This window comes from Alosa sapidissima, chromosome 3 (assembly GCF_018492685.1).
Source record: "Alosa sapidissima isolate fAloSap1 chromosome 3, fAloSap1.pri, whole genome shotgun sequence".
Lineage (NCBI taxonomy): Eukaryota > Metazoa > Chordata > Actinopteri > Clupeiformes > Clupeidae > Alosa > Alosa sapidissima.
The window spans coordinates 23033623-23059276 of NC_055959.1; the positions used below are offsets into that span (position 1 = coordinate 23033623).

The 25654-nt window shown below is 46.9% G+C and overlaps 1 protein-coding gene across 3 annotated transcripts in view; it reads left to right on the top strand.

Moving 5' to 3' along the window:
• The first annotated feature begins 48 nt into the window (after positions 1-48).
• cyth3b (cytohesin 3b) overlaps positions 49-25654 on the top strand; it is a 28579-nt gene continuing 2973 nt past the window's right edge. Inside the window, exons 1-13 of one of the 3 annotated variants that reach the window (XM_042084814.1) lie at positions 11776-11948; positions 15005-15087; positions 15466-15530; positions 16431-16497; positions 16731-16849; positions 17376-17450; positions 17709-17714; positions 17756-17868; positions 19700-19848; positions 20712-20823; positions 24348-24424; positions 24742-24813; positions 25246-25400. In XM_042084814.1, the coding sequence (XP_041940748.1) occupies positions 11900-11948; positions 15005-15087; positions 15466-15530; positions 16431-16497; positions 16731-16849; positions 17376-17450; positions 17709-17714; positions 17756-17868; positions 19700-19848; positions 20712-20823; positions 24348-24424; positions 24742-24813; positions 25246-25400 (1142 nt within the window). In that variant the 5' untranslated portion in view covers positions 11776-11899. Of the gene's footprint in view, positions 426-11775; positions 11949-15004; positions 15088-15465; positions 15531-16430; positions 16498-16730; positions 16850-17375; positions 17457-17708; positions 17715-17755; positions 17869-19699; positions 19849-20711; positions 20824-24347; positions 24425-24741; positions 24814-25245; positions 25401-25654 lie in introns of those variants that run through there. The other 2 variants (XM_042084815.1, XM_042084813.1) reach the window with 2 other exon arrangements.

The following is a 25654-nucleotide window of genomic DNA, read 5'->3' on the forward strand; positions in this document are numbered from 1 at the left end:
GGCGGGCCGGACCGGGATGACGTAGAGAGGATGTGAGAGAGAGCCGTGGAGCACAGATGTGAGTGTGATGAAGGGGACGCATCACCAGCTGGATGGTAGGCTATCTGGAGCGGCTGCCTAATTGAAGCGTCCACTGACTTCAGCCTGAACCCTTCTTCGTCGACGCAGGAAATAACAACAAAAAGCCATACGGTGGCTTCGATGAATTTATGCCAGAATTAGCTACTCACAAATCATGACGTGTCTGTCCATGACAAGCAAGCGTTCCTTAGCCGACGTTTAGCCAAGCAGTTGTATTCGACAGTGCAACACATTGGATACATTTGAGAAGACTTCGCGACACGAACCCACATATTGTTTCAGGACCATTTCCACTCGTTTTCACCTCTGAGTTATAATGACAACCACAGACGAGGATAACCACGGTAGGTTTGCAAGTCATTTCAACTGTGGGAGATGTTGGTACCCAGTACTGTACCAACGGCAACGGCATGAATGGAACCTGTAGTATGACACATGTCTGCATGTTTATCTCGATCCAGAAATAGAGAATCATATAAACTGATACAGATGGCATGTCATGTCGGCAGAATGTTCTTTTTATAAGCTGGGCTGTGCACGCACTAGGCTACACATAGGCCACCCTATTTTTGTTTTGACAGTTTCTGGTTTTATAGTGGTGGGTTAATATGCAGTCATGGTTAATGTCACGTCTGAACACGTACTGGAGAAGTGTGACTTCCACTACTGTATGTCTTCCCTGTTCCCATCTGCAGGAGTTAAGTACTGTTTATGGTGTTCTGCATTTCATGTATACAGTGTATTACCTACACTCCCAGATCCAAATCTCCACCCCTTAAGTTTTTTCCAGTCCTTCTTTGGAGAAGCCATGCTATTAAATGTGTATAAATTGTATTTTATCCTGTGACAAAATACAGACATGTTCTGGTCCAGAAGAGAAGGCACATTGACTCTGGACTGGTCTGCTATAATCAGCTGTTGTTGGCTACTGCACTTGACTATGAGGGAACACTCACTGAGAAAGTAATAGCAAGTTTTTTAAAGGATAACACTAGGATGCCGTCTGTGGAAGCAGAGGTGTCTGAAGGCAGGCGTACAATATGACCTACATTTCAGCAAAGCATAGAGAGAAATCATCTCTCTAGAGAGCTCTGTCATGAACACACTTTTGCACTGGACACCAAGAGCTTTTAATCACTCAGCTTTTAGTGCTCAACAGGTCCTGTGGGGAAGTGTGTAAGATGTCGCCTGTTATTGTCAGCAGGAAAAGTGTTTTGAGACTGAGAAGTGTTATTTGACACAGTGGAATTAGCTGGCAGGGGCCCCAAGTGATTGAAGTTCCACTCTCTATGAAAGAACAAAAGGGGTTTATTTCCCTGCTAAGAAATTCCAAGTTGTTCCATTTGGTGCTGTTAAAAATGCTGCTTGGGTGCTATTTGGATGAGAAAATGTTTTTAGGAAACATAACCAGGCTGACAAAATATAGAGTATTCTTAAATGGCTCCTATAACAAACTGCCATCTCTGAACATTTTATGAAAGCAAACTATAGAGCAAATGTTTGATGTTCTGAGCATAGATGCCAGTGGAACCTCTTTGCCACCTCTGTGATGTTCTCCAGGCTCTCTCCTCGGATAACGTTGATGTGGGTTTTGTAGGTGGCGAGTCATTTGTCTTGAGAATTTCGCTTTTGAAGCATGTGCCACGATCTGTCTGGCCTCTAGTGGACAGTTGAGCTGTGTGTTTTTGTTCGGCTGCAGGACACAGTGGCCTCTTTGTGCCGCCCAAGTGTCTGTGTGTAAGCGCGTGGAAATGTCAGCACTGACGGGCATATGGACCGGTAATGGGAGCTGAAAAGAAACCCAGCTGCGGGTCCTTTCAGCTTTTTAACGGCTCTGCCAGGACCAGGCCCTTTCTCGAGCTGGCCTGCGAGCGATCGCAAGCTAAATGTCAGAAGTGACCTAAAGACTGCAGTTAAGTGTTTCCCCACTGTCTCCATGAGAGTGGACAAGAGGCAACCTAAGGGACAGAAGACGTATTCATACTCATACCACCAAACTGTCACTTTTATATGCAGTACTTGATTTAATGCATTTTCTAATAACAAAGCCAAGTCCCAGACTTTATTATTCACACAAATTGCATAGTAGAGATAAGCACTGTGGATTGGGTCCATCCTCAGCAGCGTATGGGTTGAGTGAGGGTGGGGTGGGGGGGGTCATGTCCTAAGTAATCCCACATTATTAGGCACCTTTGGGGGGTGTCACCTGGGTGGACCTGGGTTGATGGCAGCCGCCCATCAGTTGGGGGGGATCAGACAGGCACTGGAGGGAGAGGTTGCCCTGGCTGAGATCTCGTCTGAGACCTCCTGGGTCTTACGCTGCCGACCACCCCCTGCAGAGGCCCAGCAATTAATGGTGGTGGTGGGGGCACTTCCTGAGCTCTCCAGCAGCCACTTTTAAAGGGGGGTGGGGGGGATGAGGATGAGTCCGTTTTGTGTTTTGTACTGTACAACGTCCCACACTTCTCTGTAGTCTTCTCCGTTATTGGTTTAAAACTAGACATCTGAAACCGGCTTGATATTTTCTATTACATCAATCCTTAGGAACACAGAAACGACCTAGTGTTGTGGATTATTGAAGAGGAAAGTATCTGACAAATTGAGTTGATTCTGAACCATCAGACTGGAACATTGTGTTTGTGTAGTGTTATTACACTAGATTTTCTCAAATCACCGCTGTCCTATTTTTCCATTAAAAAGACAGAAGCAAATAAGCTCATGTACAGGGGAGCAGCAATTATTATTTCAGCAGACTTGTGCAGCTGGTTGTCGCTGCTAGTCGGTTCACATTCTCTGGCTGTATGCGCTGAAAGATATAGCGCTGTAAAAAAAATCATGCATATTCCTGGCGTCGGCCCACTCGAGTGCGACCTCCTTTTGCTGTGGCTTAGAACCACTTATGCTAACAAATTCACCACATGTGTACTGATGGCCTGTGGGTCTGCCACAGACCACACTATTTGTTCTACAGGAAAGCCAATCATTTAAATCTCCACACACTCACTCACTTGGAAGGTGGTCGTGTGGTGATGTTTAAGTCCAGACAAACCCAAAGAAAAGAAGAGGTAGAACAATCTGCGATCTGCTCTTAGCCTATAGTAAACCTTCTATTAGGCTGAAATGGGAGAGAATCAACCTCCTGGCAAACAAAAAATAATTTACTTTTTCTCGTGATTAGGCCACCAGAGGATAAGCCTGTCACTCCTGAACAAAATACATGCAGGCCAATTCTCACTCGCAGTGTTTGCAAATACAAGCAGGTGTTGTGTCATCATGGTTGTCCATTTTAAATATTAATGATATTAATGTTCATCTGGTGGCATGCAGATATCCGCTCAGTAGTATTGGCACATGGGAGATGCTGAGTTGGTTCTGTTTAGTGGGAAGAAAGTATCATCTTCATACATTGGTTTTAATACATTATTGTTACCAGTAATGCTTAATATACCCAATACTGTTTGAATAAAAAAAAAATATGACTCATGTCCATTTAATGTGATTAATGAAATGCTAGTGTCTCCAGTTTTGTTACACACCAGCATGGGATAGTCATTCAATACCAACTCACCAGGAATGTTATCTACTGTATCTGATTGCCGCAGGGTCACCCAAGCAGTGGCGTGGTAGGAACAGCCTGGTCAATACTGTAGTGTTGTGTGAGCTGGACCTGGACTCGTGCCTGACTGCCTGTGCATGCTAGGTCAGCTCATCTGCTGGACTCAGTCAAGTGTGTGGGTCTCCAGTCCGAACTAATAATCAATCAATGCCATTCAAATTCATATTGTCGTGCATTGCCAAGGCATGCAGGACTGCTATGTTTATTATTAGTAATAGGCTTGGAATTTGGGTGGGGGTCTCGTAAGTATATGTATCTGTTCAATTGTATAGCTCTGTTAAAGGCACTGTTGCCAACAGTGGTGCTGGATGAAACCCAACATTTTCTTGCAAGTCAATATTTCTTTTCAGATCTCCAACCAAGCCAATGAGGCAGACTAAACATGTGCCTGTTTGTAATGCGCATCAAGAAAGTCACACAGACATATAAAAAATGGCCTTTTTATGTCCGGTACTGTACTTTTGTGAGTGTTGTGAGACAGGGCTATAAAAGGAATAGGCTCAGTCAGCAGGATGCTGTTACGATGACTGAGCAGGACTCCAGGGCAAGGTTGCTTCCTTACTGTTGCCTTTGTTCTTTGATTATGCCTCACGCTGGCCATGTGTCGTTTGGCATTAGGAGAGACATCTGCTCATTTAGTTAGCCTTTTTATATTATATTTAGAAAACATGGTTATTTAACATTTAAAGAACCACTGTCAGTTGTCACTGCTCTATTAATTGTAATTGACACATAGTTAGCAGGATGTGGACTATATAATATATTTAGCAGTCTCATGTAAACTAGCCTAATGCTTTGATTGACGTTTATTCTTGATATATGTGTTATCTTGTAAACTTTGTATAGTATATATGTTTTCTGTATGTTTGCTTGCTAGCATAACTGCATGGGGAAAGGGCTCATCAGCACCAGACCCAGCCCCTTGGGTCAAGCCGAAGCTGAGGGGGCGGCTCTGACCAATAGGAATACCTATAAGATGGAGGCAGGGACTCCCCCACATGTAAAAAAGTAGTAAGAAAGTAGTCTGGGATTCCTTATCTTTCTAGAAGAGAAAATGTGCTTTGATGGATTTTTATGGCAGTACGGTGAGGTGTTAAAAGCATCAAGATCATGGATTCAGCACCCAAGGAGGATACGACGTGATGAAAATTATGTCTCTACTGATACTGATGTCTTGTTGGGGAAAATGTCTGCTGAATGAATAAACTCTATTTTTGCTCCATATAAATGTAGTCATGGCTACATGTGTTGGTCAAAGAGGTTTGGTTGTAAAGAGCTACTACTGGTGGTAGCACATGGTGATGACTGATATGCAGAACAGGCTCCTTGGCCAATTTCCTTTTATGAATCCACCGGTGCTATTTTTGCATATCTGGGTTATTCATACTCAAGAGGGACTTCTGAATTAGGGGCCAACTGCCACCGAGATATAATAAGATTGCGCTCGATAAAGCACAAGATTAAATGACCATCCCCCAGAGGTCAGTGAATTGCATGACGGTATGCATTTGAAAACCCCTTTGTCAAGTCCTGAGTACCTGCTTTCTGTGGTGTTCTAAAGCGAAGCTGACTTCCACATTCTGATATCCTCTCTTCAGTCAAACAGCCTGAGCTAAGCTCCAGACTTTGCCCTTGACTACATCAGCCATCAGCCTTGCTGCTTGAATTGTTTAGATCCTCCATGTCAGATAGCTACCCAGCTGCCAAGCCACCCTCTTCCCCACCCATCCACCCATCCTCACCCCTCCACTCCATCTCACCCAAATTTCTCTCACTAAATGCTCCGTGCCTCAGGAAGCGGCATCATTGAAAAATTCATTTCTTCGCTCCCTCTCGCCGTGTTATTTATTGATATGTGCTTGATACGCCGAGTCACCCCGACACTTCACTTATCCTCGACTTGGGGTGGAGACGCATATTTATAGGGCTGCAGGTTTGTCTGCTGGAGCACAGCAACACTCGGCAGCACAGTCTGCCGGGTGGGCTTTCTCTGTGTATAACAGCCGCACAGGACTCGCATAAACAGACAGACAGACAGACCTGCGTTTGTGTGAGCTGATGTGCACATGTGTGTTTTATGTGTGTGTGTGTGTGTGTGTGTGTGTGTTTATGTGTAAGGGCACAGCAGGGAAGGAAAAGAGGATGCCGGAGTGAGTCACACATTGTATATAGTGTGGTCCCAAAGTAGGTTAGTTGGTAGAGATCTGTGCACAGCTGTGTGTAGCTTATGTTTCCTCATTTCTGATGGAGATGGTGCTTAATCGGACTGTATGTGTGTGTGTGTGAATGAGTGCATATGTGTCATGTATTCCTCCCATTCCAGCCGAGTTGGTTAATCACACCGTGTGTGTGTGTGTGTACGTATGTGTGTCTGCGAGTGTGTGTGTGTGTGTGTGTGTCTCATTTCCCTGCATTCCGTCAGTGGGGATGAGATGTTGGTTAATCTGAGGTCTGAGGGTTGGGTTGTGGGGGATTTGCGACGGCCTGCAGCTGGGAGCCAGGGCGGCTCCTCTGAAACACACAGGCCGGCTCGACTCAGCTCAGGAAGGCAGCGCAGAGCAGTGCTGAGAGCAGAGCAGGGCTGGGTGACAGAGACCGGATTAGGGGTCAGGGGCTCAGCGCTGGCTGGCTGTCACTCTCCACAGGGAAAAATCAACGCGTGGGCTCAGTGTCTGAGTCTCTAACGCCCCCCCCCCCCCCCCAAACTCCAGCTGCAGGAATAAGCCTACACTAGTAAAACTGCATACACGCCATTGCAATAAATATTGCTTTTAGTGTTATAATTTATCATCATTTCTTAATGTGGTCTAATGAATCAACAATACGACGTTGAAAGATATAGCGCGGTAATTCATTTGCGGTAATTGATACTAATGAAGTATGAAGTGTAAAGACCAATATTGGAAGCTATAAATATTGTGGTGGAGCAGATTGAGTGAAGGTTGAAACAGCAGTCAGTGAGTGGAGATGAAGAAATCATGGAGTGTGCCGGCATCACCGCGTGACACATCAGAGTGGAGCCTGACAGACGGCTGTCATATGCAACTGATCACACTGGAGCAGCCGGGCGAAATATGTGGTGGTGGGTGGGAGGTGGTGTGGAACCGCTGCAGGTAGTTGACCTGCTGGGTCTGAGAGGTGGTGAGTTAATGGCTGACCTCCTCTCACCTCCCCCAGGCAGACCTTATGTCTGCACCCAGACACGGTGGCCCTGAATCAGCATCCTGAGGCCAACAATGGGCCCTGGAGTATGAGGATGTGGAGTAAAGATAAAATGGGTAAAAATAGAGCACTCTTCCAGGTTTACAGATCCTGCTGTGAGACATCGTATTTGTCTTAATGGCCTTATCACTGCGCACTGGTCCATTCTAAATAATAGGCCTGGAATGCGTGTCTGATTGAGATGGATTACGGTATTGTCAACAGTTCTTTGATGCTGCAATTGGAGTTTGACAATAGGTGCTAAACTGGTTTAATTTTGGTTTAATTTGTGACATGGAAGTTCTCCTCGTGATATCCCAAAATTCTATCCTGTCCTTATTCCTTGTCTACACTTGGATTGTGTTTCTTCGAAGGAAACAAGTGATTATCATCATAGATTTATCCTAACCAGAATGTAGTTCTGTGTGACATAGAGGAACATGATGAAAAGACAGTTCTTATCATAAGCATCTTAGTGAGATCAACAAGTCAATTTCACTGTCAGAGAACAAATCTGCAGTGTATAGTATGTTTTCAGAGTTTCATGTTTTGTGTCAGTCATCTTTGTGCCCTGCTAATATCAGTGCTTTTACAAGGCTGACTTGTCAAGGCTGGCAGCTTAAAAGTCAATCCATCATCAAGCTGGATAGAGCAGGATAAGAAGCCTGGTCAAAGGGGCTATAACCAAAGGCTTACCACATGAGTGAAATTGGGGGGGGGGGGGGGGGGGGGGGCAAGTGCCAAAGGACTAGTGTCCTCGCATGACTTGCAGTTATAGTGTTATTTTCTCTCTGTCTGCCCTTTTAAATTTTGTCATTTTGTTTTCAATTTATGTAGGTTTTGTTTTCATGCTTTCGCAGATGTGCTCTTGTGTTGTTGGGGCGCTGGCATTCTAGCCGGGGCTGGGGATATTTGCTTCTGTATGCTTTGTGTTCTCCCCGCTGTAAGCTCATCTGTTTGGAATGAGGGTGTGTACGTTAGAATGAAGATGTCAAGGCCATCGAGGGACTGGCTGCTCAAAGCCCAAAGGTAGCAGCCTGGAGTCAGGCCCTGTTGTTTTGGTTCTAACTTTTAAGACAAGCGAGGGCTTCAGAGCCTGTTCTCAGATCAGCTGTTTCACCGAGGATGTTTCCTGGAGATGAGGGGTTTCCCTCGGCACCACAGGGTTTCATCAGACTGGGCGTGGCTTTGAGGTGAACAGACAGAGTTGGGAATTCTACACTGTTGGGAAATGTGCCATGAACTTACTGGCAGGTGAGAGTCCCCAGGTGACGACGTCAAACAGCTGTGAGATACAGTGACTATAAGATGTACCAGTAACCATACAAACAATCTTTTTTGCTCCCATTTCCACTATTATGTTTGACCGTAGAGCCCATTTCAAGCTGTTCCAGATGGACTCATTTCCACTGACATTTTACATGATGTAGCATGTACTTTTATCCTTTTATCCAGAGCGACTGACAGTACGGTGTATGTGTAGGCTTATATGATGAGGACTGCTGCTCAGAAGGGCTTAATGATAACAGGATAGCACCGCACAGCTCCAACCTCAGATGGAGATTTCATTGGAGACGTCACGAGCGGTGCCAGAGCATGGTCCAGAGGCTTCCAGAAGACAAAGAACAGCTTGTGAAAGCACCAAAGAGCCAAAGACCACAGGAAGTCGGACCTTCTCCACCCACGTCACATTTGATCCGCAATAAAAGCAATCCCAGTCCTTCTCCTCTTTCCTTGTCTCTCTCTCTCCCTCCCTCCCTTTCTCTCTCTCTCTCTCTCTCTCTCTCTCTCTCTCTCTCTCTCTCTCTCTCTCTCTCTCTCTCTCCTCCCTCACACACATCTCTCCTCTGCATGCGCTCTTTTGCAGACACTGGAGAGTATGGGGTTAGCACTGCAGTCCCTTCAAACCCCCCACCTCCGCCCACCTCCACCCTCACACCCCCCCCCCCCCCGCCCCTCCTCTCCTCTCTCTACTCATTTCCAGATGTGGTGTCTGGCCGGTGGGAGCCAATATAAACAGGTCCTGTCAGAGAAGCAAAAGGCCTGTTTGTCTCTCCCTCTGCATGCCTCTGTATCAGACGGCCTGGAATGAGAGCCCTGCGCTCATTTCCTGAGTGACTCACGGAGAGGCCGAGGGGCGAAGAGAGGAGAAGAGCGTCCGCCCGGGCCTCTCACCGTGCAATCCGAGGGACCTTGTTAACTGTCCCAACCCTGAGTTCTTCAAAGTCCCCCACTCCCAACTGACCAGACTCGACCCCTTTGTTGTGTCTCATTCTTGTTTCCAGGCCGACGGAGCCCCCTCCGCATCTCAACACTGTGATCCCAGGTTTGGCCATGAGGGTCAAGGCTGTTTGCATCCTTTTGATGTGCTACAAGCCTGTCCTTTTATAGTCGAGTTTCTCAGTCTACGTCCTAACACAGTCCTGATTTTTACATAGTTTAATGCTTGCGACTTGCGACTGCAGAATGAAGTATAGCCATGCTGACAGTTAAGTTACAAAAGCTTAAAGTTTATTTTTTCTCAGGATTCAGTGGAAAAGACCTTGTGCGCCACTTTTATATTACACAGCCTCCCCATCGCACATCTGAAGCAGCTTGTTCACTAACTAAGCTTTGGCTTTGGCTTTGAAGCTCTGAAGGTCAAGGAGGACTATACGATAAGGAGCGGAGAAGTGGAAATGAAGCGCCTAACTCGTTAATCAAGTGGAGATGAAGAACAACAAGCCCCTGTGCCAAAAGCTTCTAATCTAATTTGTCGAAAGAGCATGACAGTCAATGGGCCAAAAATAGAGCAATTAGAATGTTTTTTTTTTCATCGCCATCAGGAAGCGGAAGGAAGCTTTGGATTTAGGTTCCAGACATGGAGGAGAAAGCTCAAACAGCTTGGGCATGAATGACCCTTTTGTGCCTGTCCCCCCACTCAAGGGCAGATTTTTTTTTTTTACTGTGGCGAAAGTGGGTATTAAGTGTTACACTTTTGGAGTGGCAAGTAACCTCTGTGTGTTTGCAAAACCTTTTTTCCCCTTCTAACTCCACACTAGTCCAGGAAGGTGCAGGTATATGGATATAGGTTGAATTAGTGTGTTTTCTCCCACACATCAAAAAGCAGATGTCATTCACAGTCTGAAGTCTCCATCCGTCTGCTGTCTGCACAGAAGTTTCCATGTGGATCCTTTTGCAGCCATTTCGTTTATGTTCAAAATATTAGTTCAAAAGAAAAGGTGCTGTATTACGGCCTTTCAAGCCAGATGACTTCTCCAGACTAATGGCTTTTGCAGGTCTCCCACAAGAGAATAATCCTCCATATTTTTTTATGGAAGCTACTGTTTTTTGTTTTTTTAAATGGCACTTCATTCAAAGTACATTAATTGAAAACTCTAATGTCTTTTAAAGACCTGGTGTTGTGTTTAAAATGAGATTTGCACACACTCCTCATAATGTTGTGTATATCGTGTGTTATGTGTTCTGCAGGAGAGCTACATAAATTTGAAGAGGCCCATTAAAGAAGCACTTCTTCTCCCTCTCCAGTATGAACTCTAACTGTCCATGGTTTGGCAACCTTAGTGTGAGCTGACTCCGCCTTCAGATGAGTGCCAGACTAACTAAGGAGTTTGCCATTAATGGTGTGAAATGGTCTTAAAGGATTATCATTCACCCTTTACAGTTCCGATTTGAGGGGATAAGTCAAAAAAGAATGTACAGCCGTGACGTAATAACTTATGAAACACACTGGTTACGTGGTGAGCAATGCCTCTTTAATTCAGGTTCCCTCATGTGAAAGTGTAGACTGGATGCCAACTTGAATCTAGCCAGCTCCTTACTATGTGATCAATGGCAATGTAGCATTTGTTTGCACCTCCAAAAGCATGGCGTACTTGGTTACCTCCCAAAAACACCCTCAAACGCCCACAAATACCCGTATGTTTGTGTGAAAGAATAAGCAACGTCTTGTCATTCACGTGACCTGAGTTCTCTTCAGTTGATTTTGCTGTTGCGTCTGTAGTACAACATATTGACAGAGGAATAACTTTAAAAAAACAAACAGAAAATAGTGATTGGTTCTGATTGATTAGGTCGATCCAATTGTGTGCAGAGGCATTTTCTTTCCTGTTTCATTTGAAACACGCCCCATAATCACGCAGCCAATGCTGCCCCAATGCTATGGCTACGTTAGCCTAGTGAAAGTGGAGCAGGCCCAGGGGAGTCATTTCGTGGATAGCAGCCACTGTTACCTTTTAAACAAGTATATTAAAACATAGGTGCTTCTACGGGCTTATCTCCTGTGCCACCGGATGTGGTGCAGAGCTCACCGCAGAATACACAAAGCTGGTTAGATTCCAGTGGAAACATTTAAACGCCTTTGTTGAAAGGGCCAGAGCTTCTCATTCTTAAGTCCATCACTACGAGTTATTGGACAGAGCCAAGCTAGGCAATGTTGTGTGGTGATAAATGCAATGTATATGGTTAACAGCAGGATACCGGGCTGCTGTTCTCTTGCCTTTGTTCCCTAGCACTTGGCCAGAAACACAATCATGCCCTAGTCTCTTAACAGCATTGTAGCAGCACAGGCTAAACCATACTGCTTTACATTCACAGCCAAGGCGCGGAGGAAAACGGGCCCTGCTTTCCCTCAGAGCATTTAACAAGACAGGGAGAAAAAAATGAGACAGCCTTTTTTCACGGGTTATTCCTGGGATTCATTGCACTTACACGGCCCCTCTCTATTTAGAGCTGCAAATTGAAAGAGCTCGAGAGGAAGGGCAGAGCAGAGAAGCAAAGTGATAGTGAGACTTAGAGGCCTGTTGAACCTGCCAGGTTGGTCTCTAGGAGGAAGATGTGTGTGTGACAGTAGGCTGGAATGTGGAAGAACTGTCGATGGAAAATAGCAAACAATTAAAAGTTAAAAGAGCAACCAGTTGTCAGTCTTCTTCACACCTTGCCGTGTGAAGGTGGTCAGCCATTGGGGACCACACACACAGATCTGTGGTCAGGAACGCTGACATGTCCAGCATACGAGTCAGAGAGATGAGGCCATGGAGATTGAGCCAGGGTATGTAAAAGATGTAAAAGAGCTTTGATGTTAGTGTGTGTGTGTGTGTAATGTATGTGGTGTGTGTGTATGTGTGTGTGTGTGTGTGTGTGTGCCCTTTTATGAGGGAGTGCTGATAGATTCTGATGATGTTGCTTGTGTAAGCGCTCTGGCTTTGAAGGGGACTGAGGTCGGTGGTGGCGGAGCCCAGCCTGTTGTTTTCGTGTGGTTGCCATTGTTACCCGGGAGGACAAGGAGCCGCTCTGGTGAGCGCAGACATCCTCTCTCATTGTCGAGAAGGCAAGTTTCTCTCAAAACCAGGAAGTCGAGCTCTGGTGTATCCCCCACCCCTCCTGTGTTTCTATGCAGTGACCTGAAACCTTTGAAACTGAAGCATGAGTTGAACTGAGGTGCACTGATTCATTGCTGGAACTAAGTGAGTGAGTGTAGAATTAGTATGCATCTGCAGGCCCCCCTATTTCTGACCTGGCCACGGCTTGAATCAGCAGTCTGCCAATATCTGCCTGTTTTATTTATGGCTTCTGTCTCCCGTCTCAGGCTTCTGTCTGCTCCTGGAAGGACAGGGTGAGGGATTCAGGCAAGGCGGCCATGCTCCGCATCAGAAATGAGCTGTAGAGAGGGCTTGGGCTGCTGCCTTACGCAAGCCCCATCCCACCACCTTCATCATCCACCCTCACCACCCCACCCAACCCCACCCGCCCTACCCCCTACCCACACCCCCTAAGCAGCCTAGCAGTCACAAGACGTGGATAAGAGCCCGGCGCGTCCAGCCGGGAGATTTAGAGCGTATTGGAAATTCTTCCTGCCAGAGGGTATCAGATCGCGGCGCACTAAGGCATGCTTCTTGCGTGCTGCCGGTTATCACAGCTGGCTTGGCATGATAATGTGTCATTCTGTCACGTGTGGGGTTAAGGGAACGGCGCTGGCGGTATGCGGCCCAGCAGCATATGATCTGCAGGGGAGCGAGGGACTGCCTGCAAAACCCCCAATCCTACTGATGAAGGAGCATCCCTGTGCGGTGGCACCTGTTGATGCTTTATCCAACGCAGGCAGATGCAGTGAAAGAGAGCAACCTGAGAGGTTACAGTGTTGCAGCAAGCATTTCATCAGAAGCTCAGAGGATGGGTGATCGGGTTGAGTTCATGAACATTTCCTGCAGAGTTGCTTCACAGATAGGTACTCTGCCTCTACTGCCACACAGATAGAGGCTTGATGACAGATTTGGGTTTGGTTTTTTTGAGGCTGCACTGTGAGAGTTGTCCTTTGAGTCGTTATCTGGAGGTTGATTTGGAACCCAGAAATCATGTGATGTGATTGTGTCAAGGTCATCAAACTGTGTCTATCATAAGCCTCCAATTCCTAATTCTCCCTGACTGTCACGCCAGACTCACCTAACACACACAGACACACATAGACACACACACACACACAAACCCATGCACACACACACACACACACACACACACACACACACACACACACACACACACACACACACAGTGTCTTCTTATGGTGCTACAAAGTCTGCCTGACAGATAGTGTCAGCCTGCAGCCTGCAGCTCACACACCTCCACGTGTTCCAGTACTACAACTCTGCCCTGGTGTACAGCCCGAGTCTGAGAGGAAGTGGGTCACTTTCACACAGGAGCCACATCATGATTGGGCCTCTCATCCACCACTGCTGCCAGCTTCCCACGTCCACGGATCAGGAAAGAGAATCCCGGCCGAATCATCTCGCTAAGCTGCTTCGCAATTCATTTTTGACCACCCCCTCCTCGATCAATATTAATATCTGCAGGACAGCTGTATTGGTTCGGGGAAGGAGGGAGGGAGAAATGCATTACTTGTCAGCTGAGATTCAAAGAAGCATCAACACAGAGAGGTGCATTACTGTTTATAAAACTCCTGTAAATGTCTGTCAGTTAAACTGAACTGAATAAATCACAAATGAATAAATAAATGAATATATCAAATCGAAATGACCAGCCGTGGATGCTTGCGAAGCTTGCTGAGTCTTTCCCAGCAGCGAGTATAAAGCTACGATTGTCAAGTGCTACCCCCGCAGGCAACCTACACTTAATGCGCAAAGCAGAGTGCCTGCCCACTCACTCACTCACACACAAACACACACTCTCAATGCACACAGACACTCTCACACACACACTGTCTTCAGAATTCAGATGTCGAAAAAGACAGAGATGGGGAGGGAATAATGTCTCCAATTGTCGAAGCACAGAGCTCGATGACAATCCCCCGCTGTGTGTTTTCAAGCACATGGTCCAGCCAAAACGCCGGGTAATTTGATATCATTGAGGCTGAGGAGGTTCTAATGAATTAAACATGACTTGAGAGGAGTCAGGAAAGAGGAGCGGTGGTGACGGAACTTTGACTTTGTGTGTGTCTGTCTGTCTGCCTTTACGTGTGTACTGTACATTTGTATGCATGTGGGTATATTATGTGCACAGGCACTGGGTGTTTGGTGTTTGTGTGTGTGTGTGTGTGTGTGTGTGTGTGTGTGTGTGTGTGTGTGTGTGTGCGTTATGTGTGTGTGTGTGTCTGTGTCTGTGTGTATGCATGTGTGTGTGAGTCTTTTTTAATATGGGTTACATAAAGCATGTATTGCTGCAATATCCTACTCCACAAAAATGATTGGGGCTCAGACAATTGTAGCATTGGCTTGCTAATTATAGCAGTGCAAGAAGGAAGCCTCTCTCAGCCTAACAAATAGGATAGGACAATGCTTCATTTTACCAGATGCTCATTTTTTGGGTCTGTGCCTGCCTGGGGATTCAGAGCTGTTGTGATTTAATAATGAAGGCTCCCTCCTTTCTATTGGCATGAAATCTCTTACCTTCCAGTGAAATAGGTCACAGACTCTGGAAAACTGGAGCAGAGGCCAGCGCAATAGATCATGGATTTGTTGATTCAGATTTACTTGCAGGAATGTCTTTTTTAATTTTTTTTTTTCGCTGGAATGCGAGGTCAGAGATTCAAGTGAGGATTCAGCCTGTGTAAAAATAGTTGTTGTTTTTTTTTTGCTTCTTTTTCTCTCGCAGTACCAGAGGACCTGTCCTTAGACGAGAGGGATGAGTTGTCAAACATACGGAGACGGAAGAAAGAACTGTTGGACGACATTGAGGTGAGACGGAACGCACACTGTTCTTTTCCCTCCGTGTCTTTGCCAGCCCAGTCCCCTTGATTTGTACAGGACCAATACTCCCCACCATTGATATACATGGTAACCCAGTTATACTGAATGCAAATCTGAAAAGGATATGAAACATTATATGGTCATAAATAAATCACAGCTTTTAGCTGATGAGGTTTTTGGTTGATTCCTGAACCTTATTAAAAGTAGGCCCATGCAGTCACATCAACTATGATAAATGAGTGAAATATCAATATCACAGCCTATGAAAATAAGGCCCAAACTGACAGGCCTTAAGTCACGTAAATAGATCTCCCACAAGCCTTTCCGTCCTCTGAGAGGGAATTATGTTTTGTGTTCTCTCGTCAGCGGCTGAAGTTTGAAATCGCGGAGGTGATGACGGAGATTGAGCAGCTGACCTGCGTAGGCGACAGGTGAGTCCCTGTCATTCCATCATCCTCTGTTTTGTCTCTGACCTGCTGCTGTTCACACTGCACGGGATGCTGGGAAGGTCTTTGGTAAGCAGCTCTTTTGTTACCAGTTAGCCCTGTAATCCCAGAGCACCCCCCCCCTACACACACACACACACCTGCTGCCAACCTTTGTGTGTTTGAGTGGGTGGATACTAGTGTATAAGTGAAGTATCGGTTTCAGAGAAAAGAGCCAGAACAAATGCTCTGTGAGGAGGTGTCCGAAACAGGACACACCCAAAACAGTTTTTTTAGTGATGCAACCTTTTCAGCAGAATGACAATTTAATGTCTTGCACTGAACAATATGTCTCAGTGGCTGGGAGAAATTGACCAGATTTTTGTTTTATTATTCTCTGAGCTTTTTGAAGTTCAAAATTCGCCCCAACCGTTGTTGGAATGTACAGTATTCTGTTGGCTTCCTTGACATCCTGAGGGTCCTGAAGCTCTCCAAATCCCGAGCTGCAACAGGCCCCTTTGTGATGCAATGGCAGTGAGCAATGTTGTGCAAACATAGCTCAAGTGGTGCAGCTTGTCTCCAAGGCCTCCTTCTTTTTACCCCGTGCCTAATGAGTGAATATGTGCTTCTCCCGCTACCGAATGAGCTTCAGAGGCTGTGAGGCTGTCAGCTCCTTTAACATACATCTGTACTGTGTACTGGAGCATTAGGTTAGCAGTAGGTTTGCTAGTCATGCTAATTAGATAGCTTTGAGATGAGCTGGCAGACCTGTTGCGGTGCCTCAGTGCATGTTGTGCCGTTTAAGTGATGGATAAGCGTGGCTGGTATTGTTTAGTTACACTTTGTTTTGGGAAGGCATCTCTCTGACTCTTTGCTGTGTTTTTCCACCCATTTGTCCCATTACAGCAAAACAACGCAGAGAAATAAACAGATCGCCATGGGGCGGAAAAAATTCAACATGGATCCCAAGAAGGCACGTTGACAACATGAACCCTCATGAAACACTGAGAATTAAGCCTTTTATGTTCTATGTTTATAGTCTATATTGATGATAACTCATTCCTTGTCTAGTTAAGGCCATGGTGATGTTGAATGTTCAATGTTATTTTGACTAGATTTCAATAGTGAAAATGCCATAACTTGTATTGTGTTTAGAATATGGACTTGGCACTGTTCTATAAACCTGTGGGCTGTGCGACTTTTCAGGGCATCCAGTTTCTCCTGGAGAATGACCTGCTGCAGCACACTCCCGAGGACATCGCTCAGTTCCTGTACAAGGGCGAGGGCCTCAACAAAACGGTCATCGGGGACTACTTGGGAGAGCGGTAAGCCAACCAGTCAGCGGGCCTCTTCCCTCCCTCCCTCTCAGCCTCCGGCCGACAGTCGGGTCTGTTTCACGTTCCTCGCTGAGGCTGTGGCACAAGCAAAAAAAAAAAAAAAGGCCCACAGGAAATCGATTGTCTGGATTTACTGAGCATGAAATGGGCGATGAAAAAAGTGGACAGGCTTGGGGAACATGTGTTTCTTATCTCTCTGAAGTAAATAGACCACCGCGTAGGGAAGAGACTGTCACAACAACCAGGCTAGTTTTTTTTCCCCTCCCCCTCTCTCTCGTGCCACATAACTCATGTAACAACATCCTGGACGCTGCCTCTTGTAGCCTACTTCCTCTGGTATGTTTATGGGGTGGTTTGGGAAGGCCACTAGTAAGGGGTCCTCATCGTCCTCATCTAGGCCCCATTGAAGCTCTCTAACACTCCTACACTCTGTAATGGTTGTGGATGGTGCTCAAGAGTGCATTTGTAGTTAGTGTAGCATATTGATGAGCTGTCTGTCTGTCTGTGTCCTCAGGGACGATTTCAATATCAAAGTCCTGCAGGCTTTCGTGGAGCTCCATGAGTTTGCAGACCTCAACCTGGTGCAGGCGTTAAGGTAAGCATTTCCTGACACTTGAGGGAGAAAAAAAAAACCCAGCACAGACCAGGAATTTCCATTAGAGTTATCCGAGAGACTTGTATTAAAAAACGGGAGTAGTAAATCCCTAGCCTTTCCTAACTGGGCTCCAGCACTATTTCCATAGAAATTGAATTTGGAGAGCCAATCCTGCAAGTCTTCCAGAGACGCTAAAGTCACACTTTGTCTTGTATCTGATGATTTAGGACTCTTTTAATACTGCTGCTACAGCCTCAGGCGGCTCCTCAGTCTCTCTTTCCTTCTCTGCTCCAATGCAGGCAGTTTCTCTGGAGCTTTCGACTTCCAGGCGAGGCCCAGAAGATCGACCGCATGATGGAAGCCTTCGCCTCCCGATACTGCCAATGCAACCCCGGAGTCTTCCAGTCCACAGGTGAGTCACTGGAAGAAAGCCAACATCCTCCACATTGATACATTCTCTCTCTCTCTTTCTAGTCTCTACTCTGTCGTATCTTTTTTGGTCTTAGCAAGCCATGCTATGTAGAGCAACTCAGGAAAGGGTCGAATTTAAGGGCTGTTTCTGTACTGTGCCTGTGTCTGCTATTGTTTTCTGACAGCCTTTGTGGGACAAAGACTGATGTATCCTGTCCTCTATGAAAACCATAATTAATTCAGCCAAAAGTATCCTGAATGAATGTCGTCTGGTCTGGAGTGGCATAGTTCTGTGGCTGTAATGCATTTCTCACGTCCTTTCATCTTGCTTCCCTCTGTACACAAAAGGCCCTCGTCTGAATATGCTCAGAAATGACCAGCGCGGTCATTACCCACAGTTCACCCAAATGTTTGCTGTGTGTGTGATGGAGAGTGAGAGCCTCAGATGTAGTGCTTAACTCCCTCCCACTGCAGCAGGCTGGCCGCCACTGGACTGCTGACCATACGCTGATAATACGCTTTCCCCTCTTGTGATGGCCACGTGGCTGAGCTGCTACTGCTGCTGCTGCTGCAGTAATGAGATTGATCATAATGATCAAGCGATCAATAGCGCTGGGCACCGCACCCAACTGGACGGGAGCCCGGCACGTGCTGCCACTGGACGGGACGCGGATGAAGCGCTCTCCTCGTGTGTCTGGTGGTGCTCAGTCCACACACACACACACACACACACACACACACACACACACACACACACACACACACATCAGCGTGCACAGAAACATGCACGCTAATGCACACTGTGACACACACACACACACACACACACACACACACACACACATACACACACACACACACACACACACAGCCACACATATCCCACTGAGACAAACCACTCAAATGGGCCTGGAGGGGGGTAAAGACTCCCACTGTGTTCAGACACAAGGCCAGGGCCGCGATAATGATTTCACTTGTGTGTGTGTGTGTGTGTGTGTGTGTGTCTACAGGGGCACGACTACTCGATCAAGTGAGCTGTGTGTGTGTGTGTGTGTGTGCGTGTGCGTGTGCGTGTGCGTGTGCATTTGCATGTGTGTGTGTGTGTGTGTGTGAGTGAGTGCATGCGTATGCATTTGTTTGGCTGAAGGGAAGAGACCTATTTAATTTGTTGTTGCTAGTACACATGAACTTGGATGAGCGCAGTGTTGTGATTCTGTTTACACGCGAGTGACTCGCCTTGCGTGGGAGCCTCTCGGAAGCGGCCGCCCTCCTCTGTGTCTGCCAGGCCCCTCCAGCTCTAATTTAATCAGGCCCAGCTCGGGAAATATTATGAAAGGCCTTGACATCCTGCCCATCACTGGACTGTCACAATCAGGACGTCGTCGTTGCATCAGACTAGAATTACCTCCGAATCAGACACAGAGCTTTGTTTAAGGAATTGGAATGTCAGTGCTGTGTTTTATTTCTGTGGATAAATTGGACTGGAATTCTGGTATTTCAAGATTCAATTAAGGACTCAGACATAAATGATATTTCAATCATTTCTTTTGACCTTAACTTGGTTCAAGGTCAATGCTCAGACTCTTTTTTTCCCAATGTAGAGATTTGGCTTGTGAACATTAATCAGTAAAAAAGAAAAGGAGAAGGATTTGTGAGGGAAAGCACAATGCAGTACATGTTATGGGATGGTGCATGTGGCGCTGCGTTTGGGGGTGCATGCAGCTGTTCATCTCCCACAGAGAAGGGAAAGAAAAAGGATAAATAAATAAGAAGCAAAATGGAATGTCATGTGAATGGGGAATGTGAAAGGGAATGTTCCCTTTGTCCCACAGACACGTGCTATGTGCTGTCCTTTGCCATCATCATGCTCAACACCAGCCTGCACAACCCCAACGTGAGGGACAAGCCGCCTGTCGAGCGCTTCATCTCCATGAACCGTGGCATCAACGAGGGCGGAGACCTGCCCGAGGAGCTGCTCAGGGTGAGATATGCATGTGTACACACACACACACACAAACATGCACACGCGCACACGCGCACACACACACACACACACACACACACACACACACACACACACACACACACACACACACACACACACACACGCAAACACACACACACACACACACGCAAACACACACACACACACACACATGCACACACTTTGACATACACACTTTGACATAAACACACACACACACACATTTTTGCCCCCACATGCACAGCATGAAGCTGTGTGAACATCATGCCTCAGCTCCTGCCTTCTCTGAAATGAACTCCCTCAGCTCAGGAAGTGCCTAATTAGTCTGAAGTGCCTCAAGTTGAAAAGGCCTGAAGCTGATCTGTTGGAGAAACTTTTGAAGAAATGTCTCAGATGACTCACTCAGTGCTTCAGTTAAAGCTGATAGTACACTATTTACCATTATGGGGTGAATACTATGGGTCAACAGCACAGTCCAATGCCAGCAAAGTCAATTAAAGGACAGCCAGTGTCAGTAGGGTTTTGAGAGTAGCCACTTTATGATGTTTCTTGGTGTTTTAAGCCCCTCAACATTGTCTTTAAGGCAGCGCTACCTGGACAACGACGTTGGGGGCTTAAAACACCATCAAGCTTTTATGATGCACTGTGTTCAGACTTTTCCCTGTCGCTGTTGCCCAAAATCTGCTGAGAGTGTCATCTGCTGTTGTCTTTGACATTACCTCAGGATATTTGTTTAACAACTTGTCCGTGGCCCTGTCTCCTCTCTCTCTCTCTCTCTCTCTCTCTCTCTCTCTCTCTCTCTCTCTCTGTGTTCTTTTGTTCTCCTATCACCTTTGGATCATCTCCACGTCTGTCCCCAGAATCTGTACGAGAGTATCAAGAGTGAGCCTTTCAAAATCCCAGAGGACGACGGCAACGATCTGACGCACACGTTCTTCAACCCGGACAGAGAAGGCTGGCTGCTGAAGCTGGGTGAGTGAGAACGGAGCAGCGGAACGGAGGGGTAGAACAGACCGAGCTTCCTCTTCCTCCTCTCTCTCTCTCTCTCTCTCTCTCTCTCTCTCTGTGTACTGTACCTCAGGGAACCCCTCAAAAAAGTACACGTCAGTGAATAAGTTAAGTTGAGAGCTGTTTTTTACAGTAGTGAAGGCTGCTGAGGGAAGAGATGGATTTTTCAACATGTGAGTGGCACACACTCCATACCAAGGCCAATTAGTTGGTGTGTGTGTGTTTGTGTAATGATGTGCTGCAGTGGTCATGAACATCCGGTGTTTTGCCTTTAACCCCCCCTCTCTCTTCCCAAAACACACACACTTGCACTCTGGCCCATGTGTTCGTGTGCTCACATGTGTTTTTAATTGTAGCAACCCCCCCCCCCACCCCTACACACATACACACACACACACACACGCACACACACACAAGCACACACACACACACACACACACACACACACACACACACACACACACACACACACACACACACACATTCTCCTTCCCTTACATGTACTCTCATGAGGTCTTGTGGTTTGTGTCTTGGTCTTTGTGTCTCTTTTGGCTTGTTTGTTTTTCTTGCTTGGCATGCTTTGTTGTCGTTGTTGTTGTCATTGTTGTTGTTGTTGTTTACGTGTTCCTTCTTCTTTTCCTTATCCTCTGTGCCCCTCTGTGCCTCATCCTTTCTGTTGTGTGATTGGCTGTCTCCCTCCTTCTTCTATGCTAGGAGGTAGGTAACTGACAGCACTCTTCTCTCTCTCTCTCTGACCTCTCACCCTCCATGTCCTGTACTCTCCTCTCCTCCTCCTCCTCCTCCTTCTGTCCTCCTCCTCTTCACCACCCACTGCTTTGCTGCTTGACATAGTGTGTCTGTTTCTTTTCTCACTCTCCTTCATCCACCTTTTCTTTTCTTGTCTTGCAATGAGACTGGCATCTGCGCTTCGCTTCTCCGCTCCTCTTATGGGGGATGTTGGGACTCTCGGGGGTCAGAGGTCAGGCACGTGCGCCTCGTGGCTGCAGTCACGATGTCCACACCTTACACACCCCACACCCCCATTCCTCACTCACAACACCCGACACCAACCCCATGCTAGCGCTGCAGGCTGCATGCTTGCCGCTGTAGGTAACGTCTCTATGGGTCCACGCTTTTTACCCAGGGTGCATTGGTGCGTGGCCCAACACCAGGAGCTACCACCGCGCCAGAGCTCCTTCCATATGCTTTTATTTTTGATGCTTTATTATGCCTATGACGAATTTGCATCGCTCAGTATGTGAAATCGACCAAAAATATTTCATAACAGATTAAGTCAGTGCTGACGTAAAAGCCCTTAACATTGTGGTTAATAAGATTGAAATGACAGGCGAATAGGTGCTGCTACATCTGACTAGTTTTATAGGGGAATTCTGAAAGGCCGTATATGGAGACACGTCATAGTTAGAGAGGAAGCTCCTGTCAGGTGAGATATAAATCAAGATCGTCGTGGGCGTGGGCAAAACAATTTTCCAGGGTGGCGCAATCAGTTCTGGATGCTCATTATGAGGGAAGAATCCCACAGCTCCTCTGACAAATGTGTGTGTCTGTATATGGGGGCGAGGTGACCGGAGCCAACAGCCACAAAATGAGTGCCAAGAATGGAGGGTGGGCACTGTACGCTTGTTGTGCCCTCCAGCCCCCTGTACCCCCACCCTTTCCCAGCCTTTCCCCATCCCTAGCTCCCCCTGCTACTGCTGGCAGGCCCCAGCATGCCAGCTCCCCCTGCTCCACGCTAATTGCTTCACCTCTGGGCTTCTTGTCATTTTTCTTGGCCTCCACACATGGCACCGCAACCCACCAGGGAGGCTCGGCAGCCAGCCCCCTCTCTCCCCGCACACACGGCGCTCTCCTACCAGCTGCAAAGTCAGGGTCGTGTCGGCCACAGCGACGGCCAGCCTCAACCCAGGGCCTCTGTGCTTGTGTGTCTATGTGTGTGTGTGAGACTGTATTTGTGCGTGTGTTCTGTATCTGTGTGCCTGTGTGTGTGTCTGGACGTGTGTGTGTGTGTGGCTAAGTGCTCCTCAGGGACGGCCTCTCAGCTCTGATTTGTTGTGTTAGCGTCTGTGGGCTCAGCTCTGGATGGCGGGGACGACAGCGAGGTTTCAGCTGTGGGCTCTGGGCAGCTTTTGAACAGAGAGAGAGAGAGAGAGAGAGAGAGGGAGAGAGAAAGAGAGAGAGAGAGAGAGAAAGGTAGAGAGAGAGGGAAAGAGAGGGAAAGAGGAAGAGGGAGAGAGAGAGAGAGAGAGAGAGAGAGAGAGGCCTGGTCTTTGGGTGGATAACGGGGGATAGAGTGCACAGTGACTTTGACTCCTGCTCTCCCCGAGCTAGTGCAGCTGTTTGCTTTGGCTTTGTCAGGCTTCATCTGCATATGCTAGCCGTCTGCTAACCCAGGAGTCCGCATGAATAAATGGGACCACACAGAACTACAGAAGAGCGGGGCCAGAGAAAAGGGGGGAAATTTACAATATCAACACAGCTAAGCGGGTTGTCTAGTTTATGAGAGATGAATCTCATTTGTTGGGTGTCAGTTTTCAGTCTTCAACATGCCAATATTCCATCTGTTTGCTCCATTTCAATTGTACTTTCTTGACTAGGGTACTGTACTGACATGCTAATAATGCTAATAATTAGCTAATAATAAGCTAATAAACCTTTTGGTCAGGAATGCCTCCAGAAATCTTTGGTCCTATGAATGAATATAATATTAGGCGGACCCAATAATAATGTTGATCACTGTTCTACGAGGGCCCCATGTCATTCCAGTGCAGTGCCCTTGGAATCATCCTTATTTCCCCCAGTCTTACAGCACCTTTACTTTTGGTTTCAGCCTCTCTGCTGCATCTATGTAGAGAGAGCGCGAGGGGCCAGGTTGGGCTCCTGTGATGCAAGTCAGCCCTGACATGTCCACAGAGAAGCCCTTACGCAGCGCTGGAGTCTCTTCCAGCCATGGCCGTGTGTTCTTGTTCTTTTTTGACGTGTTGTAGCCCCGAGTTGTGCTCTGCTTCACCCAGGTCGGGGGGTGGTTGAGAATCGAGTGCACACAAACACAAGTTGAAGCCTTTGCATGTTCTTTTATTTATTTTTCTTCTAATGCAACAAACACAGCCACAGAATCCTCACAGAACTCAGAGTGTGCGGCTAGCTTCTAAGGTCCAGTGAGAAACAGTGCACAGCACTTTTTATTTGAGTTATTTCTCCCTCCTTCCCCCACACTCACACACAAGGGTAGAGATTGCGGCCAGAGGCGGTGAGGCCCTTTTTTTAAATTTTCACCAGGCAACTAGAAGTGTGCCAAGGATGAAAGAGGCTCCTCTGCTGCGTACTCTGATTATTCACACCTCTGCTGCTGAGGCTCTCCCTGGTGGCAAAGTGGAGAATTTATGGAAAGCAGGTCTAAGCAGGTCTAACTATTAATGTTCCTCTCTCTTTTCTCACTCTCTCTCTCTCCCTCTCTCACTCTCTGACAGGTGGAAGAGTGAAAACCTGGAAGAGGAGATGGTTCATTTTGACAGACAACTGCCTCTATTACTTTGAGTACACAACAGTAAGTTGCACTTTCACTTTCAGCCAGAGTCACATATCTCAAGAGTGACGCCACATTATTCAGATCCAGTCTGTGCTTTGCTCTGCTCTATCCTGATATTCTGCTGCAATTTCTCCTCTCCTCTCCTCTCCTCTCCTCTCCATCTCTGAGTCTCTTCTAAGTGTTGTCAATCAAGGCGCCGTCTGGGTGTCTAGTCTGGTGTTTGTCTGTTTTTTTAATTTTTTTATTTATTTGTCTGTTTGGCTGGCTGGTCGAAGCAACAGCTCAGACAGCTGAAACGGGAGAATTTTGACTTTTTTGTAAACCTCTGTGTTCAGGACAAGGAGCCCCGTGGCATCATCCCCCTGGAGAACCTGAGCATCCGAGAGGTGGACGAGCCCAGGAAGCCTGTAAGTGTCCCCCTGGTGTCACCACCAAACAGCACCAAAGCTCCCCCATGCACAGACAGAGCCGATGCTGGACCATGCATGCAGGCCCACCACGACTCAGAGCAGCACATCTCACCCACAGAAAGAGCACGCACCTCTTGCACAACATGCAGACCACTGAATTATGATCACTGACCACATGCTGTAGTTTTTGTTTTACTTTGACCCAAACAAAGTGTGATATTGAGTCATTCTCTCCATTCCCCAGGCTCTCTCCACATCTGCTGCTGAGTAGAGTTCTTTTCCTTTTGTCCAGCTGTGTGTGTGGGCAGTTTTTGCCTTTGGGTCACTGAATATTTTCTTTGTTTATCTCTCTCTCTTTCTTTCTTTCTTTCTCTCTCTCTCTTTCTCTCTTTCTTTCTCTCTCTCTCTTTCTCTCTCTCTCATACGCAGAACTGCTTTGAGCTTTACAACCCCAACCACAAAGGCCAGGTCATCAAGGCCTGCAAGACGGAGGCCGACGGGCGAGTGGTGGAGGGCAACCACGTGGTCTACCGGATATCAGCGCCCACGCCCGAGGAGAAGGAGGAGTGGATCAAATCCATCAAGTAAGAGCCCCACACCACAACTAGTACTCTCTGACACCTCACCTTCTAACAGACCTTGAAAACCAGTTACTGATCATTAGTTTTGTGTGTGGGTGTCCTATCTGAATGCTAAGTTAAAATATGAATTAAATTAATGTTATTTAATTAAACCTTGCCAAAGACCTTCCGTTGTGTGGGGAACTATTGTTTATCGAGTGGCTGTGCTGTTTCTAGTGCAAAAGGACCACACAAAATGGCAGGATTTTAGTCATAGC